The sequence below is a fragment of the Pan paniscus genome, chromosome 16, assembly GCF_029289425.2.
Source record: "Pan paniscus chromosome 16, NHGRI_mPanPan1-v2.0_pri, whole genome shotgun sequence".
Classification (NCBI taxonomy): domain Eukaryota; kingdom Metazoa; phylum Chordata; class Mammalia; order Primates; family Hominidae; genus Pan; species Pan paniscus.
Window position 1 is genome coordinate 29857152 of NC_073265.2, and position 22272 is coordinate 29879423.

At 39.8% G+C, this 22272-nt stretch overlaps 1 protein-coding gene across 1 annotated transcript in view; it reads left to right on the top strand.

Annotated features, from left to right (window-relative positions):
- The window catches only part of KNL1 (kinetochore scaffold 1), a 70415-nt gene that overhangs the window by 17921 nt on the left and 30222 nt on the right, over nt 1-22272 (top strand). The window contains exons 8-13 of the mRNA XM_034938545.3: nt 3469-3506; nt 7064-7116; nt 8740-13737; nt 16169-16307; nt 16712-16779; nt 17374-17472. Coding sequence (XP_034794436.2) covers nt 3469-3506; nt 7064-7116; nt 8740-13737; nt 16169-16307; nt 16712-16779; nt 17374-17472 — 5395 coding nt within the window. The remainder of the gene's footprint in view (nt 1-3468; nt 3507-7063; nt 7117-8739; nt 13738-16168; nt 16308-16711; nt 16780-17373; nt 17473-22272) is intronic.

A 22272-nucleotide genomic window follows, 5' to 3' on the forward strand; every position in this document is an offset into this window, starting at 1 on the left:
ATTATATTGAGATATTTTTGGCTGGACGTGGTGGCTCATGCCTGTAATCCGAGCACTTTGGGAGGCCGAGGCTGGTGGATCACCTGAGGTCAGGAGTTCGAGACCAGCCTGGCCAACATGATGAAACCCCATCTCTACTAAAAAAATACAAAAAATTGGCCGGGCACAGTGGCTTACACCTGTAAACCAAGCACTTAGGGAGGCTGAGGCGGGGAGATCACGAGGTCAGGAGATCGAGACCATCCTGGCCAACGTGGTGAAACCCCGTCTCTACTAAGAATACAAAAATTAGCCAGGTGTGGTGGGCGCCTGTAGTCCCAGCTACTCAGGAGGTTGAGGTAGGAGAATCACTTGAATCTGGGAGGTAGAGGTTGCAGTGAGCCGAGATCATGCCACTGCACTCCAGCCTGGGCGACAGAGCGAGACTCCGTCTCAAAAAAACAAAAAAACCCCCAAAAAATTAGCCAGGTATGGTGGCACTGTGCCTGTAATCCCAGCTACTCAGGAGGCCGAGGCACGAGAATCGCTTGAACCCAGGAGGCGGAGGTTGCAGTGAGCTGAGATCATGCCCCTGCACTCCAACCTGGGCAGCAGAGCGAGACTCTGTCTCCAAAAAAGAGGTTTTTTTGCTGTTGTTGTTTGTTTGTTTGTTGTTTAGACGGCATCTTGCTCTGTCGCCAGGCTGGAGTGCAATGGTACGATCTTGGCTCTCTGCAACCTCCGCCTCCTGGGTTCAAGTGATTCTCCTGCTTCAGCCTCCCGAGTAGCTGGGACTACAGGCGCCTGCCACCACGCCTGGCTAATTTTGTTGTATTTTTAGTAGAGACAGGGTTTCACCATGTTGGCCAGAATTGTCTTGGTCTCTTGACCTTGTGATCCGCCCACTTTGGCCTCCTAAAGTGCTGGGATTACAGGCGTGAGCCACTGTGCCTGGCCTAAAAAAGAGATATTTTTATCCAGTCAGTTAAGGAAATAGGTAAAAAGTCACTCCGTGCTAGTGGGAGTATAATTTGTAGAAGGCAACTTGGTAATATCATTCAGAATTTTAAATGCACATGCCCTTTGACTTCAGTTTTATGTCTGGAAATTATCTCACCAATATACGTGTAAGTGTTTGAAATGATGAATAGATAAGGTTATTCACAGCAGCGTTTATTATAATAGTAAACGTTGTGAAAGGTCCTGAAGGTCCATCAGTAAGGGCCTGGTTAAATAAATTGTACATTTTCCATATAATTGACTATGCAGCCGGAAAAAAAATTTTATGCTAAATAGAGAAATCTCTGAGCTATATTACTTAAGATAAAAAGCAAGACGCAAAACAAAGTATATCATGTATTACCACTTGGGTAAAACAGGGAAGAAGAAAAGCGTGTGTGTGTGTGTGTGTGTGTGTGTATCTTCTCGTGTGTGTACATGTATAATGTATGTATATGTAGTGACTTATGCATATATATGCATAATATCTCTGGAAGAAACTAGTAAGATTGCCTACAGAGAAAAGAACCTTGCTATAGGTTACATGTTGGTTTTGTGGTTTATTAATTTAAAACCATAGAAAGTATTACCTATTACATTCTTAAAATTGTTGAAACGAAGAAATGGAAGTAATAGTAGTCATGGTTTAGAAAAGGTACAGAATCAACTCCAACAGAGCTTAAAGGAAAAGAATTTTTTAAATAAAAAGGTACAGAAGTATATACATTGAAAAGTAAAAATTATTCCCTCTTTCCCTCTTCTTTCTTTTTTGTGAGACGGGGTTTCGCTCTTGTTGGCCAGACTGGAGTATAATGGCATGATCTTGGCTCACTGCAACCTCAGCCTCCTGAGTTCAAGCAGTTCTCCTGCCTCAGCCTCCTGAGTAGCTAGGACTACAGGTGTGCACCACTACACCTGGCTAATTTATTTTATTTTTATTATTTTATTTTATTTTATTTTATTTTGAGATAGAGTCTCGCTCCGTCACCCAGGCTGGAGTGCAGTGGCGCCATCTCGGCCCACTGCAAGCTCCGCCTCCTGGTTTCACGCCATTCTCCTGCCTCAGCCTCCCTAGTAGCTGGGACTACAGGCGCCTGCCACCACGCCTGGCTCATTTTTTTGTATTTTTAGTAGAGACGGGGTTTCACCGTGTTAGCCAGGATGGTCTCAGTCTCCTGACCTTGTGATCCACCCGCCTCGGCCTCCCAAAGTGCTGGGATTACAGGCGTGAGCCACCACGCCTGGCCCCCCCTTTTTTTTTTTTTGAGACGGAGTCTTGCTCTGTTGTGCAGGCTGGAGTGCAGTGGCCTAATCTTGGCTCACTGCAACCTCCGCCTCATGGGTTCAAGCAATTCTCCTGCCTCAGCCTCCCGAGTATCTGGGACTACAGGTGCACACCACCACGCCCAGCCAATTTTTGTATTTTTAGTAGAGATGGGGTTTCACCACGTTGGCCAGGCTGGTCTCGAACTCCTGACCTCAGTTTATCTGCCTGCCTTGGCTTCCCAAAGTGCTGGGATTTTAGGCATGAGCCACCGCACCTGGCCTAATTTTGTATTTTTAGTAGAAGCGGTGTTTCACCATGTCGGCCAAGCTAGTCTCAAACTCCTGACCTCGGGTGATCTGCCTGCCTTGGCCTCCCAAAGTGATGGGATTACAGACGTGAGCCACCACACCCAGCCTATTCCCTCTTCTTCAGGTGACTCACTCCTTACAGATAACCACTGTTGACAATTTTTGGTGTACTTGCAGAAATTTTTTTTGTATGTCCAAGTGCATGTTTAGCTTTTATTTTTTTAAACAAGACAAAAATGGGATTGCCTAGTAATATGTCTTATAGCACTTTCTATGTTATTACATAAAGATTTACCTCAGTCTGTTACAATCTCTTGTATGGCTGCACCAACATTTAGTGAACTCCCTATTGATGGACACTTGAGTGGTTTCTTTCATGTACTTTTTGTTTTAAGGCTCAAGTTTTAGAAAAGGAATTGCTTTGTAGGTCATTTTTTGAAAAAATAAGCAAGCAGTATATATTAAGCATATTTTTCTAGTTTATTTTTTTGAGATGGGGTCTCACTCTGTCACCCAGGCTGGAGTGCAGTGACATGATTATAGTTCATTGCAGCCCTGGACTTCAGGTCTCAAGTGATCCTCCCACTTCACGCTCCCAAAGTGTTGGGATTACAGATGTGAGCCACCACGGCTGGCTGATAATATTCTTGAAATTAGCAAACCATTAAGACCAATCTGAAAAGTATCCTTTAGTTGCCTTGTAATTCCTTCAGCCAGTATTAGATGAGTCTTTTTTTAAAAAGATGTCTTTATAATTTTCTGCATTAGATGAGTCTTTTTTAAAAAGATGTCTTTATAATTTTCTGCTAGTCATTCTATGAAAGTCTTTCACCTTCTGTACTCTTTCAGCTGTTATTGAAAGATTCTTGGTAATTGTTTGGGGTATAGATTATAAAAATACTTTTTAATTTTTAGGAATAAGAAATTAGAAGATAATTACTGTGAAATTACTGGTGAGTATGACTAGAATACTTCTCTTATAGTAAGATAGTCTATTCATCTAGGTTCCTTGATCACTATTATGTACAAGAAACCATGAACCACGAAAAAAAAGCAAACAGAGGCCAGGCACGGTGGCTCACGCCTGTAATCCCAGCATTTTGGCAGGCTGAGGCAGGCGGATCACGAGGTTGGCAGATCGAGACCATCCTGGCCAACATGGTGAAACCCAGTCTCTACTAAAATACAAAAAAGTAGCTGGGCGTGGTGGTACGCTCCTGTAGTCCCAGCTACTCAGGGCTGAGGCAGGGGAATCGCTTGAACCCAGGAGGCGGAGATTGCAGTGAGCTGAGATCGCGCCACTGCACTCCAGCAGTGGCTCCAAACAGAGCTTTGTTCTTTTTTTTTTTTTTCTTTTTGAGATGGAGTTTTGCTCTTATTGCCCAGGCTAGTGCAGTGGCACAATCTCAGCTCACTGCAACCTCCGCCTTCTGGTTTCAAGCAATTCTCCTGCCTCAGCCTCCCAAGTTGCTGGGATTACAGGCGTCCGCCACCACGCCCAGCTAATTTTTTTGTATTTTTAGTAGAGACAGGGTTTCACCATGTTGGTCAGGCTGGTCTCGAACTGCTGACCCTCGTGATCTTACCCGCCTTGGCCTCCCAAAGTGCTGGGATTACAGGTGTGAGCCACCGCGCCTGGCCCAGGGCTTTGTTCTTTACACAGTGTCTTCAATTTAAAATTTCACAGGCTCACTATTACTTCTTTTTTTTTTTTTTGAGATGAATTTTCATTCTTGTTGTCCAGGCTGGGGTGCAGTGGTGCAATCTGGGCTCACTGCAGCCTCTACCTCCCGGGTTCAAGCAATTCTCTTGCCTCAGCCTCCTGAGTAGCTGGGATTACAGGTGCCCACCACTACACCCAGCTAATTTTTTTTTGTATTTTTAGTAGAGACAGGGTTTCTCCATGTTGGCCAGGCTGCTCTCAAACTCTTGACCTCAGGTGATCCACCCGCCTCGGCCTCCCAAAGTGCTGGGATTATAGGTATGAGCCACTGCACCCAGCCAACTCACTGTTACTTCTTTCAAACCTGCTGTTTCTCCTGTTTTCTCTGTCTTGGACTCCCACTCATTCAGTTATTCACTGAAGTCAGGAATCAAGAAGTCATTTTCAATTCTTCCTTTATGTCTAATGGCCATTTGGCCTACTTTCTGTTTTGTCTCCTAAATGTCTTGAAAATCTGTTACCTATTCTGTATTCCTTCTGTGACTGCTTTAATTCAAGTCGTTATTATTTTTTCTTGGGCTACTGTATTTCATTTCTTATCCTTCCAATCCATTCTCCATATTTCTAAATTTGATTATGTTACCTCCCAGCTTAAAATGGTTCAATGACACTGTTTTGCTTACAGAATAAAGCCCATACTCCTTAGCAGTGAGTTAGAATGTCCTTTATCACTTGGCCTGTTTTCTTCTCCAAACTTATCTCCTACCCGTTATATAGGTATCCCATGCTCTAGCCCATGATGAATTATTTGCAGTTCACTATATAAACTCTTTTTCTGCCTATATGCATTTATTTTTCATTTTATTTCATTTTATTTTTTTGAGACGGAGTCTCACTCTGTCACCCAGGCTGAAGTGAGGTGGTGCGATCTTGGCTCACTGCAACCTCCGCCTCCCAGGTTCAAGCGATTTTCCTGCCTCAGCCTCCCGAGTAGCTGGGATTACAGGCACGTGCCACCAGACCGAGCTAATTTTTGTATTTTTAGTTGAGATGGGGTTTCACCATGTTGGCCAGGCTGGTCTCAAACTCCTGACCTCAGATGATCCACCTGCCTTGGCCTCCAGAGTGCTTGGATTACAGGCGTGAGCCTCCGCACTCAGCCCCTATATGCATTTATAAATGCTATTTTCTCTATCTAAAGTGATCTTTCTACTCCAGTTTGCCTATCAGGCTTCTCATTTTTCACTTCACTTAGTTTAACTTCAGTGCTATCCAAAGTGTCCATTCCACAAACTAACTGCTCAGTCCATGACAGAAAAGGAATTTGTACCATAATGTGCCTTAACTGTGGCATTAAGCCACTGTTTAGTTTAGCTTACACTTTTTTCCTAGCAATTATTATTATATGATTTATGTTTGCCGCCAGCTCCTTATCTCGTTATGAATAGGTAACAAGCAGTTCACAGTCTGGCACCATACTTCAAGTAGCACTGGCTTAAATGGAACCCTCTCTGGCAAAACTAAGGAGTTAGTCAGATGTTCTGTGCTCCCATAACACCTCTTTTATTTTTCAGTATATTTTAGAATTTATCACATTGTACTTTAAGTATTTCTGGCTGTCTTATTAAAGAGGCCAAACTTTTTTTGCAGGGGGTGGGAGATACTCCTCCTTGAGGAGCACAGCTACCCCATAGGCAGTGTGCTCAGAATAGCCTGAACTACCATCTCTGGGAGTCCAGAAATTCAGAAATTTTGTCTTGTTCTTGTTTATACCTTAGTAGACATTTGAGGTGTGTTCGTTTGTTTGTTTGTTTTGTTTTTTCATGTAATAGGTTCTGAACCAACATTTGTTGAAAAAATGAATGGAAGCCTGAAATATAAATAAGGCTTTTAGTAAAAAAAAAAAAAAGCTTATAATTATTTCATTATATGTACTCAAGCTCGTCATACATTCTTTAATGTGTTCTAAAGATTTGCCTTTAAACTTTAAATGTAAGTATTTTTAAATGTATTTCCTGTTTTAATATAGCCTTTTGAATCCCTTCCTTATTTACAAAGTCTGATTTGTAGTTCTAAAATAAGTCTTGAGTCTAATCCTTTATTTCCATTTTCATTGCTCTGTTGCCCTAACATGACCTCTTGCGTTAATCTGAACTATTGTAGTAACTTCCTTATTGGTTTATCTTCTCTTGAATCTACTTCTCCTTATTACTTTTTACTATTTTTCTAAAATGCATTATATTTTATAATGGGATTATTTTTATAAAGCACATGTGTCTTATCATGGGAATATCTAGATTCCTTAACATAGAATAAAAGACCCTTCAGAATCCTACCCTAACCTTTCAGTCTCATCATTTGATACTCTTCTCCATGGGACTTCTACTATCCAGGAAATAAAAATAGAGAAGTGAATAATAATAATAAGTAGTAGTCCAAGCTTTCCATCTTTAAAATCACCACCACATTATAAAAATATTTCAGCCACACAGAGGATACAATAATTATTGGTCTCTCTGTCACTAACATAGGATAATTAAGTCTTATGAAATTTTATATGTTCCCAACACAAAAGATAAATGTTTGAGGTGGTGGATATTCCAATTACCCTGATTTGATCATTACACAATGTATACAAGTATCAAAATATCACATGTAACACAAAAATATGTACAACAATGATGTATCAATTTTTAAAAAATTTAAAAAATTTAATACGTAAGTTCTTAAGGGCTTAGTTACTGGTAAATTCTAGTAAATACTTGTAACTGATGAAGAACCTAAGAAAAGGAAAATCAGGCTCAGTGATATATTTTCTGACTACAGTTTTTTCTTTTTTCTAAATAGGGATGAACACATTGCTTTCTGCTCCCATTCATACCCAGATGCAACAGAAGGAGGTATGAGTTCATGCAAATACCTTCATATTGTAATGTCATTTGATTGTTAAAACAGAAAACACAATTCAATGATAATGGCATAATTTAGGGATGACTTAAAAAAATGAATCAGCATAAACTGGAAAGGCTTCCTACCTTTCCAGTTAACTTAAGGATAGTTAAGTCACTGCCAGTTTAAATAATGGGAGATACAGTATACCAGTACCTCTCAAAGTTTAAAGAGCACATGAGTCTTTATTTCTATTTCCTTAGTGATACTAGTACACAAGTCCATAGGCCATACTTTCAGTAGCAAAGAGTTAATCTGTGTCCTCACCGAAAAAACTGTTGTAGCACACAGTGTTATATATATATATTTTAGGCTATCTCCTACAAGAAGGATTTTTTGTTGTTGTTGTTAGACACAGTCTTACACTGTTGCCCAGGCTGGAGTGCAGTGGCACAATCTTGGCTCATTGCAGCCTCAATCTTCTGGGCTGAAGCGATCCTCCCACCTCAGCCTCCTAAGTGGCTGGGACTGCAGGTGCATGCCACCATGCCTAGCTAATTTTGTTCATTTTTTTGTAGAGACAAGGTCTCACTCTGTTGCCCAGGCTGGTCTTGAACTCCTGGGCTCAAGGGATCTTTCTGCCTCGGCTTCTCAAAGTGCTGGGATTACAAGTGTGAGCCACCAAGCCCAGTCTAGAATGTAATATAGATTAGCCATCATGGGCTTATGTCTTTCCTAGACTTTTAAAATTTAGGATAAGAATGACCTATTCAACATAGTAATTAGAATTTTTGTCATGTTTACATTTGGTGCTGTCAGTGTTTTTAACTTTTTAGTCATTCTAGTGGGTGTATAATTAACCTTGAATTTTTAATTTGTCCCAAAACACTAAAAAGTAAATTACTCGCAGACTTTAGATTTCTTTTTCTTTTCCTAATAGATTGGGTATTACTCTGTTGCCGAAGTTGGAGTGCAATGGTGTGATCCTAGCTCAAACTCCTGGACTCGAGCAGTCCTCCCACCTCAGCCTTCCTAGTAGCTAGGACAACAGGCATGCACCACTGTGCCTAATTTTTATAATTTTTTGTAGAGACAGGATCTTACTTTGTTACTCCTGGCTTCAGGCAATCCCCCTGCCTCAGCCTTCCAAAGTGCTTGGATTACAGGCGTGAGCCACTGTGCCTAGCCTAGAATAATTTTTTTTTTTTTTTTTTTTTGAGACAGAGTCTTGCTCTGTCGCCCAGACTGGAATGCAGTGGTGCAATCTCAGCTCGCTGCAAGCTCCGCCTCCCAGGTTCACACCATTCTCCTGCCTCAGCCTCCCGAGTAGCTGGGACTACAGGTGCCTGCCACCATGCCTGGCTTATTTTCTTTTTTGTATTTTTTAGTAGAGACGGGGTTTCACCGTGTTAGCCAGGATGGTCTCGATCTTCTGCCCTCGTGATCCATCCGCCTCGGCTTCCCAAGAATAATTTTTAATGACAAATTATATGCAACATGCTACACCATTGATTCAAGCAAACCAACGTGTTATGAAACCATCACTGAGGATTTTTTTATATAGTACATGTTGTAAAATGCCTTTTTAAAAGTTTGCTTTTGTTCTGATCTCTTATATTTTGCTTTCATTATAGTTTTCAATTATAGAACATAACCATGAAAGGAAACATGCAAATGACCAGACAGTCATTTTTTCAGATGAAAACCAGATGGACCTGACATCAAGTCACACTGTAATGATTACCAAAGGCCTTTTAGATAATCCCATAAGTGAAAAGTCCACCAAGATAGATACCACATCATTTCTAGCTAATTTAAAGCTTCACACCGAGGACTCAAGAATGAAAAAAGAAGTAAATTTTTCCATGGATCAAAACACTTCTTCAGAAAATAAAATAGATTTCAATGACTTCATAAAAAGATTGAAAACAGGAAAATGTAGTGCTTTTCCTGATGTGCCTGATAAAGAAAATTTTGAGATACCTATTTATTCCAAGGAACCGAACAGTGCCTCTTCTACACATCAAATGCATGTATCTCTTAATGAAGATGAAAATAACAGTAATATTACTAGGATCTTTAGAGAAAAAGATGATGGGATGAATTTCACCCAGTGTCATACAGCCAATATTCAGACATTGATTCCCACATCCAGTGAGACCAACTCACGGGAATCTAAAGGTAATGATATTACAATTTATGGCAATGACTTTATGGACTTGACATTTAACCACACTTTGCAGATTTTACCTGCAACAGGTAATTTTTCTGAAATAGAAAATCAAACTCAGAATGCCATGGATGTAACAACAGGTTATGGAACTAAAGCTTCAGGAAATAAAACAATTTTTAAGAGTAAACAAAATACTGCTTTTCAAGACCTTTCCATAAACTCTGCAGACAAAATACATATTACCAGAAGTCATATTACGGGGGCAGAAACTCACATAGTCTCACAGACTTGTAATCAGGATGCCAGAATATTAGCCATGACCCCAGAATCTATATGTTCTAATCCATCTATTCAAGGTTATAAGACTGTTTTCTATTCTAGTTGTAATGATGCCATGGAAATGACCAAATGTCTCTCAAATATGAGAGAGGAGAAAAATTTGCTAAAGCATGACAGTAATTATTCTAAAATGTATTGCAATCCAGATGCTATGTCTTCTCTCACAGAGAAAACTATTTATTCCGGAGAGGAGAACATGGACATTACCAAGAGTCATACAGTTGCAATAGATAATCAGATTTTTAAACAAGATCAATCAAATGTGCAAATAGCAGCTGCACCAACACCTGAAAAAGAAATGATGCTCCAAAATCGTATGACCACATCAGAAGATGGGAAAATGAATGTAAATTGTAACTCAGTTCCTCATGTATCTAAGGAAAGAATACAGCAGAGCCTGTCAAATCCTTTGTCTATTTCATTGACTGATAGAAAGACTGAACTCTTATCAGGTGAAAATACGGATTTGACTGAAAGTCACACAAGTAACTTAGGAAGTCAGGTTCCTCTTGCAGCTTATAATCTAGCACTGGAGAATACCAGTGAATCTCACTCTCAGAGCAAAAGCTCTTCAGATGAATGTGAAGAAATTACCAAACGTCGTAATGAACCATTTCAACGATCAGACATAATAGCCAAAAACAGCTTAACCGACACCTGGAACAAAGACAAAGATTGGGTTTTGAAGATTTTGCCCTACCTTGATAAAGATTCTCCTCAGTCAGCTGATTGTAATCAGGAGATAGCAACAAGCCATAATATAGTCTACTGTGGTGGAGTTCTTGATAAACAAATAACTAATAGAAATACAGTATCATGGGAACAATCTTTGTTTTCTACCACAAAGCCATTATTTTCATCGGGACAGTTCTCTATGAAAAATCATGATACTGCTATAGGTAGTCATACAGTGAAATCTGTACTAGGCCAGAATTCTAAACTGGCTGAGCCACTGAGGAAAAGTTTAAGCAATCCCACACCTGACTATTGCCATGACAAGATGATTATATGTTCAGAGGAAGAGCAAAATATGGATCTAACAAAGAGCCACACTGTTGTCATTGGATTTGGTCCTTCTGAACTACAAGAACTTGGTAAAACTAATTTAGAACACAATACTGGCCAGCTAACAACAATGAACAGACAGATAGCTGTAAAAGTTGAAAAATGTGGTAAAAGTCCCATAGAAAAAAGTGGAGTACTTAAATCTAACTGTATTATGGATGTGTTAGAGGACGAAAGTGTACAGAAACCTAAATTTCCAAAGGAAAAGCAAAATGTCAAAATTTGGGGAAGGAAAAGTGTTGGTGGACCAAAAATTGATAAGACTATTGTATTTTCAGAAGACGATAAGAATGATATGGATATCACTAAGAGTTATACAATAGAAATAAACCATAGACCTTTATTAGAGAAACGTGATTGTCATTTGGTGCCATTGGCAGGAACTTCTGAAACTATTTTATATTCATGTGGGCAGGATGACATGGAGATCACTAGAAGTCACACAACTGCCTTAGAATGTAAAACTGTCTCACCAGATGAAATAACTACTAGGCCTATGGACAAAACTGTAGTGTTTGTAGATAATCCTGTTGAACTAGAAATGACAGAGTCCCATACTGTTTTCATTGACTACCAAGAAAAGGAAAGAATAGACAGACCTAACTTTGAACTATCCCAAAGGAAAAGCCTAGGAACACCAACAGTGATACGTACTCCTACTGAGGAGAGTGTTTTCTTTCCAGGAAATGGTGAAAGTGACCGTCTAGTAGCAAATGACAGCCAGCTAACCCCTCTGGAGGAATGGTCTAATAATAGGGGCCCTGTAGAGGTAGCTGATAACATGGAATTGTCTAAATCAGCCACTTGCAAAAACATCAAAGATGTACAAAATCCTGGATTTCTGAATGAACCTCTATCAGGCAAAAGTCAGAGAAAAAGCCTTAAGCTAAAAAATGACAAGACCATTGTATTTTCAGAGAATCATAAAAATGATATGGATATTACCCAGAGTTGTGTGGTGGAAATAGATAACGAAAGTGCCCTGGAGGATAAAGAGGACTTCCATTTGGCAGGGGTTTCTAAAACTATTTTGTATTCATGTGGGCAGGATGACATGGAGATCACTAGGAGTCACACAACTGCCTTAGAATGTAAAACTCTCCTGCCAAATGAAATAGCTATTAGGCCCATGGACAAAACCGTATTGTTCACAGATAATTACAGTGATCTGGAAGTCACCGATTCCCATACTGTTTTCATTGACTGTCAAGCCACAGAGAAAATACTTGAAGAAAACCCTAAATTTGGAATAGGAAAAGGAAAAAACTTGGGTGTTTCCTTTCCTAAGGATAATAGCTGTGTTCAAGAAATCGCTGAAAAACAAGCACTGGCTGTAGGAAACAAAATTGTTCTTCACACCGAGCAAAAGCAACAACTCTTTGCTGCTACTAATAGAACTACTAATGAAATCATCAAATTTCATAGTGCTGCTATGGATGAAAAGGTCATAGGGCAAGTTGTAGACCAGGCCTGTACATTGGAAAAAGCGCAAGTTGAAAGCTGTCAGTTAAATAATAGAGATAGAAGAAATGTGGACTTTACAAGTAGTCATGCAACTGCTGTTTGTGGATCCAGTGATAATTATTCCTGTTTACCAAATGTTATTTCCTGTACTGATAATTTGGAGGGTAGTGCCATGCTCTTACGTGATAAAGATGAGGAAAAAGCCAATTATTGCCCAGTGCAAAATGATCTTGCTTATGCAAATGATTTTGCCAGTGAATATTACTTGGAATCTGAGGGACAGCCTCTCTCTGCTACTTGTCCTTTGTTAGAGAAGGAAGAAGTTATTCAAACCAGTACCAAAGGACAGTTAGACTGTGTCATAACACTGCACAAAGATCAAGATCTGATTAAGGATCCACGAAATCTATTGGCTAATCAAACTTTAGTATATAGTCAAGATCTGGGGGAGATGACTAAACTTAATTCAAAGCGAGTATCTTTTAAGCTTCCAAAGGATCAAATGAAAGTCTATGTTGATGACATTTATGTTATTCCTCAGCCTCATTTCTCAACCGACCAACCTCCATTACCTAAAAAAGGACAGAGTAGTATCAATAAAGAAGAAGTAATACTGTCTAAAGCTGGAAATAAGAGTTTAAATATTATAGAAAATTCCTCTGCACCCATATGTGAAAACAAGCCCAAAATACTCAATAGTGAGGAATGGTTTGCTACAGCCTGTAAAAAAGAACTGAAGGAAAATATTCAAACAACTAACTATAATACAGCTCTAGATTTCCACAGTAACTCAGACGTAACTAAGCAAGTCATTCAAACTCATGTCAATGCTGGAGAAGCACCAGATCCTGTAATTACATCTAATGTTCCATGTTTTCATAGTATCAAACCAAATCTGAATAATTTGAATGGAAAAACTGGAGAGTTCTTAGCCTTTCAAACTGTTCATCTACCACCCCTTCCAGAGCAATTACTTGAATTAGGAAATAAGGCACACAATGATATGCATATAGTGCAAGCTACAGAAATACATAATATTAACATAATCTCCAGCAATGCTAAAGATAGTAGAGATGAGGAAAATAAAAAGTCTCATAATGGAGCTGAAACCACCTCTCTACCGCCAAAGACAGTTTTTAAAGATAAAGTAAGGAGATGTTCTTTGGGAATCTTTTTGCCTAGATTGCCCAACAAGAGAAATTGTAGTGTCACTGGTATTGATGACCTGGAACAGATTCCAGCAGACACAACTGATATAAATCACTTAGAAACTCAGCCAGTCTCTAGCAAAGATTCAGGCATTGGATCTGTTGCAGGTAAACTGAACCTAAGTCCTTCTCAATATATAAATGAGGAAAATCTTCCTGTATATCCTGATGAGATCAATTCTTCAGACTCTATTAACATAGAAACTGAGGAAAAGGCCTTGATTGAGACATACCAAAAAGAGATTTCACCATATGAAAATAAAATGGGAAAAACTTGCAATAGCCAGAAAAGAACGTGGGTACAAGAAGAAGAAGATATTCATAAGGAGAAAAAAATCAGAAACAATGAGATTAAGTTTAGTGATACGACACAAGATCGGGAGGTGAGCTCTGTCTTGAACCAAAGAATGTTCTTGAATTTTGGATTTTGTTTTGTTTTTTTAAATTGTGGGTATTCTCAAATTTTAATCTTAGTCTCGGGTAGGCAGAAAATAATTATTTCCACTTAGAGGGCTGGAGAAATATTCTTATGTAGAACCTTCAGAAATTAATTGACTAACAGCTAGACTTCAAAGCAATTTAAAGTGACAAATAGTCACAAAAAAATTAAATGGAAAATTGTACAAAAAGTAGCCAAAGTTAAACTTGTATAATTTCAAAAATTTCAAAAGGTATATACTGTCACCTCTAGTGATTTGTCAATTTGGCTTTATGTAAGAATCTCTAGGGAGGTTATATATAGCTTGAAAAGTCATCTTCAGTATTGTTATATTTGGGGAGTAAAAAGCTTTTTATTTTGCCAACTGCATGAAGTAAAGCTTGACTGAATTTCCTTGGCTGACAAGGATATGTAGAAGTTGAGAGTCCATTTTCTTTATTATTTAATTTTATTTTTATTTAATTTTATTTTTGAGACAGAGTCTTGTTCTGTTGCCCAGGCTGGAGTGCAGTTGTGTGATCTCAGCTCACTGCAACCTCTGCCTTCTGGGTTCAAGTGATTCTCCTGCCTCAGCCTTCCGAGTAGCTAGGATTGCAGGTGCCTGGCACCACACCCAGCTAATTTCTTTCTTTTTTTTTTTTTTTGTATTTTTAGTAGAGATGGGGTTTCCCCATGTTGGCCAGGCTAGTCTCGAACTCCTGATCTCAGGTGATCCACCCACCTTGGCCTGCCAAAGTCCTGATATTACAGGAGTGAGCCACCACGTCCAGCCTGCATTCTATTTTCGATAAATATATAGATTATCTGCTATGTCTTAGGCACTGTTTTATGTGGTGGGAATGCAGAGAAAAATCTGCTGTCATGGAGTTTACATAATAGCATTTATTCATTTATTTATTTTTGAGACAGACCCTCGCTCTGTTGCCCAGGCTGGAGTGCAGTGGCGCGATCTCGGCTCACTGCAACCTCCATCTCCCTGGTTCAAGTGATTGTCATGTCTCAGCCTCCCAAGTAGATGGGAGAACGGGTGCACACCACAATGCCTTGCTAATTTTTGTATTTTTAGTAGAGACGAGGTTTCACCACGTTGGCCAGGCTGGTCTCAAACTCCTGGCCTCAAGTGACCCACCCACCTCGACCTCCCAGAGTGCTGGGATTACAGGCATAAGCCACCACGGCCCATAATGGCGTTTATTTATTTATTTATTTTTGTTTTGTTTTGAGATTAAGTCTTGCTCTGTTGCCCAGGCTGGAGCACAGTGGCGTGATCTCAGCTCACTGCAACCTCCGCCTCCCAGGTTCAAGCGATTCTCCTGCCTTGGCCTCTTGAGTAGCTGGGATTACAGGCATGTGCCACCACACCCGGCTAATCTTTGTATTTTCAGTAGAGTCAGGGTTTCACAATGTTGGCCAGGCTGGTCTTAAACTCCTGATCTCAAGTGATCCACCTTCCTTAGCCTCCCACAATGTTGGGGTTACAGGCGTGAGCCACAGTGCCCAGCCCCCTTAATAGCATTTACATAAAAGAATATATTGTTTTCAGCCAGGCGTGGTAGCTCACGCCTATAATCCCAGCACTTTGGGAGGCCAGGGCAGGTTGATCACGAGATCAGGAGATCAAGACCATCCTGGCTAACACGGTGAAACCCTGTCTCTACTAAAAATACAAAATATTAGCCAGGCATGGTGGCGAGCACCTGTAGTTCCAGCTACTCAGGAGACTGAGGCAGGAGAATGGCGTGAACCCGGGAGGTGGAGCTTGCAGTGAGCCGAGATCACGCCAGTGCACTCCAGCCTGGGCGACAGAGTGAGACTCCGCCTCAAAAAAAAAAAAACTTATCAAAAAGCATGTAAGAAGATAGATGAAGATGGCATTTAAAGCTGTGAAGTCAAATGGTTAAAATAGTAAAAGCAGGACCACATAACTTATTCAGCTAAAGAAGTCTTGGTCAGCTGGGGAGGAAAGTAGAAAAGCCTGGAAATAAGTTTATTGTCTGGACTCTAGCCAGGGCCACCACATACAGCCAATATTCTAGTCTGGTTTTCTGCAGTGTGGTTGCCCTGCTGTTGGTGGCTAGTAGTTGAATAATTGGATAGGTGAACATTTGGTAGCTTACAGGATCTGATTATAACTTAGATATATAATGAGAAATAATTTGCATACACAGTATAATCCATAGAGTAATTTTCAATAAAATTACTTTTAACTCTAATTAAAGGCTTAAGATGTTTGTTACTTATTCTAATTCTTTACTAAGATATTTCATATGAATTATAGATAAATTGTATGTTAGAAGTAGTATTTCTGTTAGTGTTTGTCATAAGTATACAGTGTATATTTTATTCTGATGATATTCCTTAATTGACAATTTCAGATTTTTGATCACCATACTGAAGAGGATATAGATAAAAGTGCTAACAGTGTGTTGATAAAAAACCTGAGCAGGACCCCATCTAGTTGCAGCAGCTCTCTGGATTCAATCAAGGCTGATGGGACCTCTCTGGACTTCAGCAGTAAGAGCTTCATGAAGGCTAAATAATAGCAGCCATCTGCTTACTTAACTAATAATAAGTAGTTTTCAGTTCAGGAAATATTTGAATGTTGTATATGCCTTTTTGGGGTTATAAAAAGTTGATCAGTAAAATAATATTTAGTTTATTTTTAATTCTTAGTTATTGTAATGCACTGAGAAGTGACATACTACAGAGAAATAGAGTGATTTCCTTCATGGGCTTATAATTAGTGGAGAAACACTGGAGCCTTAAAACTATAATATACTTTGCCCTGCTACGTGACTGTCTTCCCAGAAAGATCCCAATGGGTAGCTTCAGGATCAGAAACAATCTGAATGATAACCACAATTAAGTTCACAGTTTAGTTTTGACTTGTTCATCACCAGAATTTGCTTTACTTCTAGCTTACCGCAGTAGTCAAATGGAATCACAGTTTCTCAGAGATACTATTTGTGAAGAGAGCTTGAGGGAGGTATGTTAAAATTCTTTTTCTTTTTTTTATTTATAAAGAAAAGAGGTTTAAACGTCTCATTTCTAATACACGTAATATTCTTGGTTTAAAAATTTTTTTTTAATTATGAAATATTTCAAATATACAGAAGACTACTTTTCTTTGTTAAAGATCCAACATAACAATTAATTAAATGGAGTAGAAGTCATGATTAAAAGGTATTTGTTTTGGCCGGGCATGGTGGTTCATGCCTGTTATCTCAGCAACATGGTGCCTGAGGCAAGAGAATCACTTGAGCCCAGGAGTTCAAGGCTGCAGTGAGCCATGATCACACAACTGTACCCCAGGCTGGGTGACAGAGCAAGGCCTTGTCTCAAAAAAAGAGAAAAAAATGATGTATCTTTTGGGTTTTGGGATTTTTAAAACTCTATTTGTTATTCAATAACCTTAAGAAATGATCTTAGATAAAATCTGCTCATGTATAGCCTGCAGATATCTGGATAATATTTCCATAAATGTATACAAGATACCTTAAGCTTTTAGAAACAAATGAAGTGGTTATATCAAAGTGAAATCACATTGAATGGTCATGCAGACTTTTTTTTCTTTTCTCAGAAACTCCAAGATGGGAGAATAACAATAAGGGAGTTCTTTATACTTCTCCAGGTCCACATCTTGATACAGAAACCCCGACAGAGCAATCTCCCAGGCAATGTAAGTGCAGTTTCTTGGCAAATTGGTTATCTCAGTTAAAATATATTGCACTTTTTACTAAACTGCATCAAAGCAAACATTTATTTAAAAGCACAAAAAGAATGGAAGAGAGCAAATTTTCCTATAGAGAGTTTTCTTCTTTTTTTTTTTTTTTTGAGATGGAGTCTCGCTCTGTTGCCCAGACTGGAATGCAGTGGCGCCATCTCAGCTCACTGCAACCTCTGCCTCCTGGGTTCAAGTGATTCTCTTGCCTCAGCCTCCTGAGTAGCCGGGACTACAGATGCGTGCCACCACACCCGGCTAATTTTTGTATTTTTGTAGAGACAGGGTTTCACCATATTGGCCAGGCTGGTCTTGAACTCCTGACCTCGTGACCCACTCGCCTCAGCCTCCCAAAGTGCTGGGTTTACAAGCGTGAGCCACCGCGCCCGGCCGAGAGTTTTCTTATAGTAGAGAGATTTGTGGTTAGCATAAACAAAAACCAAAAATTTTCACATGGATTTTTTTAATCATGGATTTCGATAAGATAAAATTTGAATTTTCCCTTCATTCCTTGCCATCTATTTTTTTGATACATTTTCCTGATTACAAAACTAATATGGGCTTTTTCCTCCATTATAAAAATCTAAGGGTAGCAGAGGTTTTTAATGAACAGTTTTCAAAATCAAAAATATGTAAACTGGATACAGTGGCAGGTGCCTGTAATCACAGCTACTCAAGAGGCTGAGGTGGAAGAATCACTTCAACGCAGGAGTTTGAGGCCAGCCTGGGCAACATATTAGTATCCTGTCTCAAAAAATTTAAGATCATAGAATATTTGAATAATACAATCAACGCTCTCAATTGAAAAGATTAATAGAAAAACTTATATTCCTTACATAGGAATGTTTTTTCTCTTAAGTCTATCAGACATTTCCAAAAGTTAGTTATACTCTTGGCCACAAAGAAAACATTATTAAATTTTTAAAAATGGAGGTTTTATAGAGACTACATCATCTAATCTTGATCCAATACAATTAGAACTTATAAAAGAACCAAAACATTCTGAGATTCTTAGAAATTAAGAAACACAGTATCTTGTAGATGAAGCATCCCCAACCCCTGGGGTTAGGAACTGGGCCAAACAGCAGGAGGTGAATGGTGGTGGAGTGAGCAAAGCTTCATCTGTATTTACAGCCACTTCCCATTGCTTGCATTACCAACTGAGCTCTGCCTCCTTTCAGATCAGCAGTGGCATTACGTTCTCACAGAAGCACGAACCCTATTGTGAACTGCACACATGAAGGATCTAGATTGTGCACCCCTTATGAGAATCTAATGCATGATGATCTGTCAGTGTCTCCCCACCCCCAGATGGGACCGTCTAGTTGCAAGAAAATAATCTTAGGGCTCCCACAGATTCTATATTATGATGAGTTGTATAATTATTTCATTATATATTACAATGTAGTAATAATAGAAATAAAGTTCAGACTGGGCATGGTGGCTCACACTTGTAATCCCAGCACTTTGGGAGGCCCAGGCAGACAGATCGCCTGAGCTTAGGAGTTCAAGACCAGTCTGGCCAACATGGCTGAACCCGTCTCTAAAACAATACAAAAATTAGCTGGGCATGGTGGCACACACCTGTAGTCCCCACTACTCAGGAGGCTGAGGTGGGAGGATGGCTTGAGCCCAGGAAGTGAAGGTTGCATTAAGCCAAGATTGCACCACTGCACTCCAGCCTAGGCAACAGAGCCGGACCCTGTCTCAAAAAATAAAAATAAAAATAATAAAAATAAAAACAAGGAAGTTCACAATAAATGTAGTGTGCTTGAATCATCCTGAGACTATCCCCTCTTCCTGGTCCTTGGAGGAATTGTCTTCCATGAAACTGGTCCCTGGTGCCAAAAAGGTTGGGGACTGCTGTTGTAGACAACATAGTTGGGTAAAAAAAAAACAGGAAACACTTCTAGATAACTCCTAGATCAAAGAAGTCGAAAATATTTCTTAGTAAAGGAGAATATTTAATGGCTAGTCTGTGGGACATACAGCAAAAGCTATACTTAGCAGGAATTAAAAGCCTTAGATATCTTTGTTGTCGTGGAGTCTAAAATTAAAGAAATTTTTATTTATTTATTTTTTATTTTTAGAGACGAGATCTTGCTGTGTTGCCCAGGCTGGTCTTGAGCTCCTGGGCTTAAGCAGTCCACTCACCTTGGCCTCCTAAAGTGCTAGGATTACAGGCATGAGCCACCGTGCCCAGCCAAGATATTAATACTCATAATATCCACAAAAAAGATAGGAAGATAGAATTAATATAGGTAAAAAGTAGAGCTAATGAAATAGAAAACAAAAATTGTTGGAAAGGATAAATCCAGGCCAGGCATGGTGGCTCATACCTGTAATTTCAGCACTTTGAGAGACCAAGGCGAGAGGAATGCTTGAGCTCAGGAGTTTGAGACCAGCCTCGGGAAAATAGGGAGACCCTGTTTCTACAGAAAATTTTAAAATTAGCCAAGTATAGTGGCCTGTGCCTGTGGTCCCAACTACTCAGGAGGCTGTCATGGGAGGATCTCTTGAGCCCAGGGGTTCAAGGCTGCAGTGAGCTATGATTGTACCACTGCCCTCCAGCCTGGTCAACAGAACAAGACCCTATCTCAAAAAAGAAAAAAAAGAATAAATCCAAAAGCTATACTTTGAAAAGACAATAAAATAAGAAAACTCCTGAAGAGTCTAATTAAGAAACAAGCAGCTGTGCACAGTGGCTGGTGTCTGTAATTCTAGCTATGTGGGAGGCTGAGGAGGGAAGATCACTTGAAACCAAGAGTTCAAGACCAGCCTGGGCAACATAGCGAGACCCCCCCCCACCCACATCTTTTAATTAAATGAGTGAATGAAAAAAGAGAAAGCTAAAATATAGAAGATTAAGAAAGAAAACGTACTCATAGATTAAAAGAGACTAAAATAATTTTTTGTTGGGTGCCATGGCTCACATCTGTAATCCCAACACTGTGGGAGGCAGAGGCGGGAGGATTGCTTGACCCTAGAAATTTGAGACCAGACCAGGCAACAGGTGAAATCCTGTACAAAATAAAATAATTAGCCAGGCCTGGTAGCATGTGCCTGTAGTCCCAGTTACGCGGGAGGCTGAAGTGGGAGTATGACTTGAGCCCAGCAGGCAGAACTTGCAAGGAGCCAAGATTGTACCACTGCACTCCAGCCTTGGAGATAGAGCCGGACCCTGTCTCAAAAAAAAAAAAAACACAAAAAAACGAAGAAAGTGAAAAGGCAACCCACAGAATGTGAGAAAACAGTTGAAATCATACATCTGATAAGAGGCTTTATCCAAAATATATAAAGAACTCTTACAACTCAATAATAAATATACAATCCAATTTAGGCCTGGCTTGGTAGCTCATGCCTGTAATCTTAGCACTTTGAGGGGCCTAGACTAGAGGATTGCTTGAGCTCAGGAGTTTGAGACCAGCCTGGGCAACATAGTGAGACCCCATCTCTATTTAAATAAATAAATAAAACATAGTGAGACTCTGTCTCTATTTAAATAAATAAATAAAATACGACCCAATTTAAAAATGATCAAAGGATCTGAAAAGATATTTTTCCAAAGAACAGTCATGTACTGCGTAAGGACGTTTTGGTTAACAACGGACCACATATACACAGGGGGTCCCATAAGATTTTTATGGAGGCCAGGCATGGTGGCTCACACCTATAATTCCAGTGCTTTGGGAGGCCAAGGCGGGTGGGTCATTTGAGGCCAGGAGTTTGAGACCAGCCTGGCCAACATGGTGAAACCGCATCTCTACAAAAATTACAAAAGTTAGCCAGGCATGATGGCGTGTGCCTGGAGTCCCAGCTACTGAATCGCTTGAACCCAGGAGGCGGAGGCTGCAGTGAGCTGAGGTCACGCCACTGCGCTCCAGCCTGGGCGACAGAGCGAAACTCTGTCTCAAAAAAAAAAAAAAAAAAAAAATTGTAATGGAGCTGGAAAATTCCTATTGCCTAGTGACATTGTAATGTAGCACAACACATTACTCACATGTTTGTGGTGATGCTAATGTAAACAAACCTGCGCTGCCATTCCTGTTAAAGGGTAGTACATATAATTATGTACAGTAACATAATACTTGATAATGATAACAGACCATTAGGTTGCTGTTTTATGTATTTACTATAATATACTCTTTATTGTTATTTTATTTTTTTGAACCAGAATCTCACTTTGTCACCCAGGCCAGAGTGCAGTGACCTTGGCTCACTGCAGCTTCAACCTCCTGTGCTCAAGGGATTCTCTTGCCTCAGCCTCCCAAGTAGCTAGGATTATATGCACAAGCCACCACACCTGGCTAATTTTTAAATATTTCTTAGAGATGGGGTCTCGGTATGTTGACCAGGCTTGGTCTCAAATTCCTGGCCTCAAGCAATCCTATTTTGCCTCTCAAAGTGCTGGGATTGCAGGTGCAAGCCACCATGCCCAGCCCTTATTGTTATTTTAGAGTATACTCCAACTTATAAATAAAACAAGTTAACTGTAAAACAGTCTCAGGCAAGTCCTTCAGGAGTTATTCCAAAAGAAGGCATTGTTGTCATAGGAGATGATAGCTCCATGGGTGTTATTATTTCTCAAGACCTTCCAGTAGGACAAGAAGTGGAGGTGGAAGACAGTGATATTAATGATCTTGACCCTGTGTAGGCCTAGGCTAACGTGTGTGTTTGTATCTTAGGTTTTTGTTGTTGTTGTTGTTGTTGTTTGTTTGTTTGTTTGTTTTGAGATGGAGTTTCTCTCTTACTGCCCAG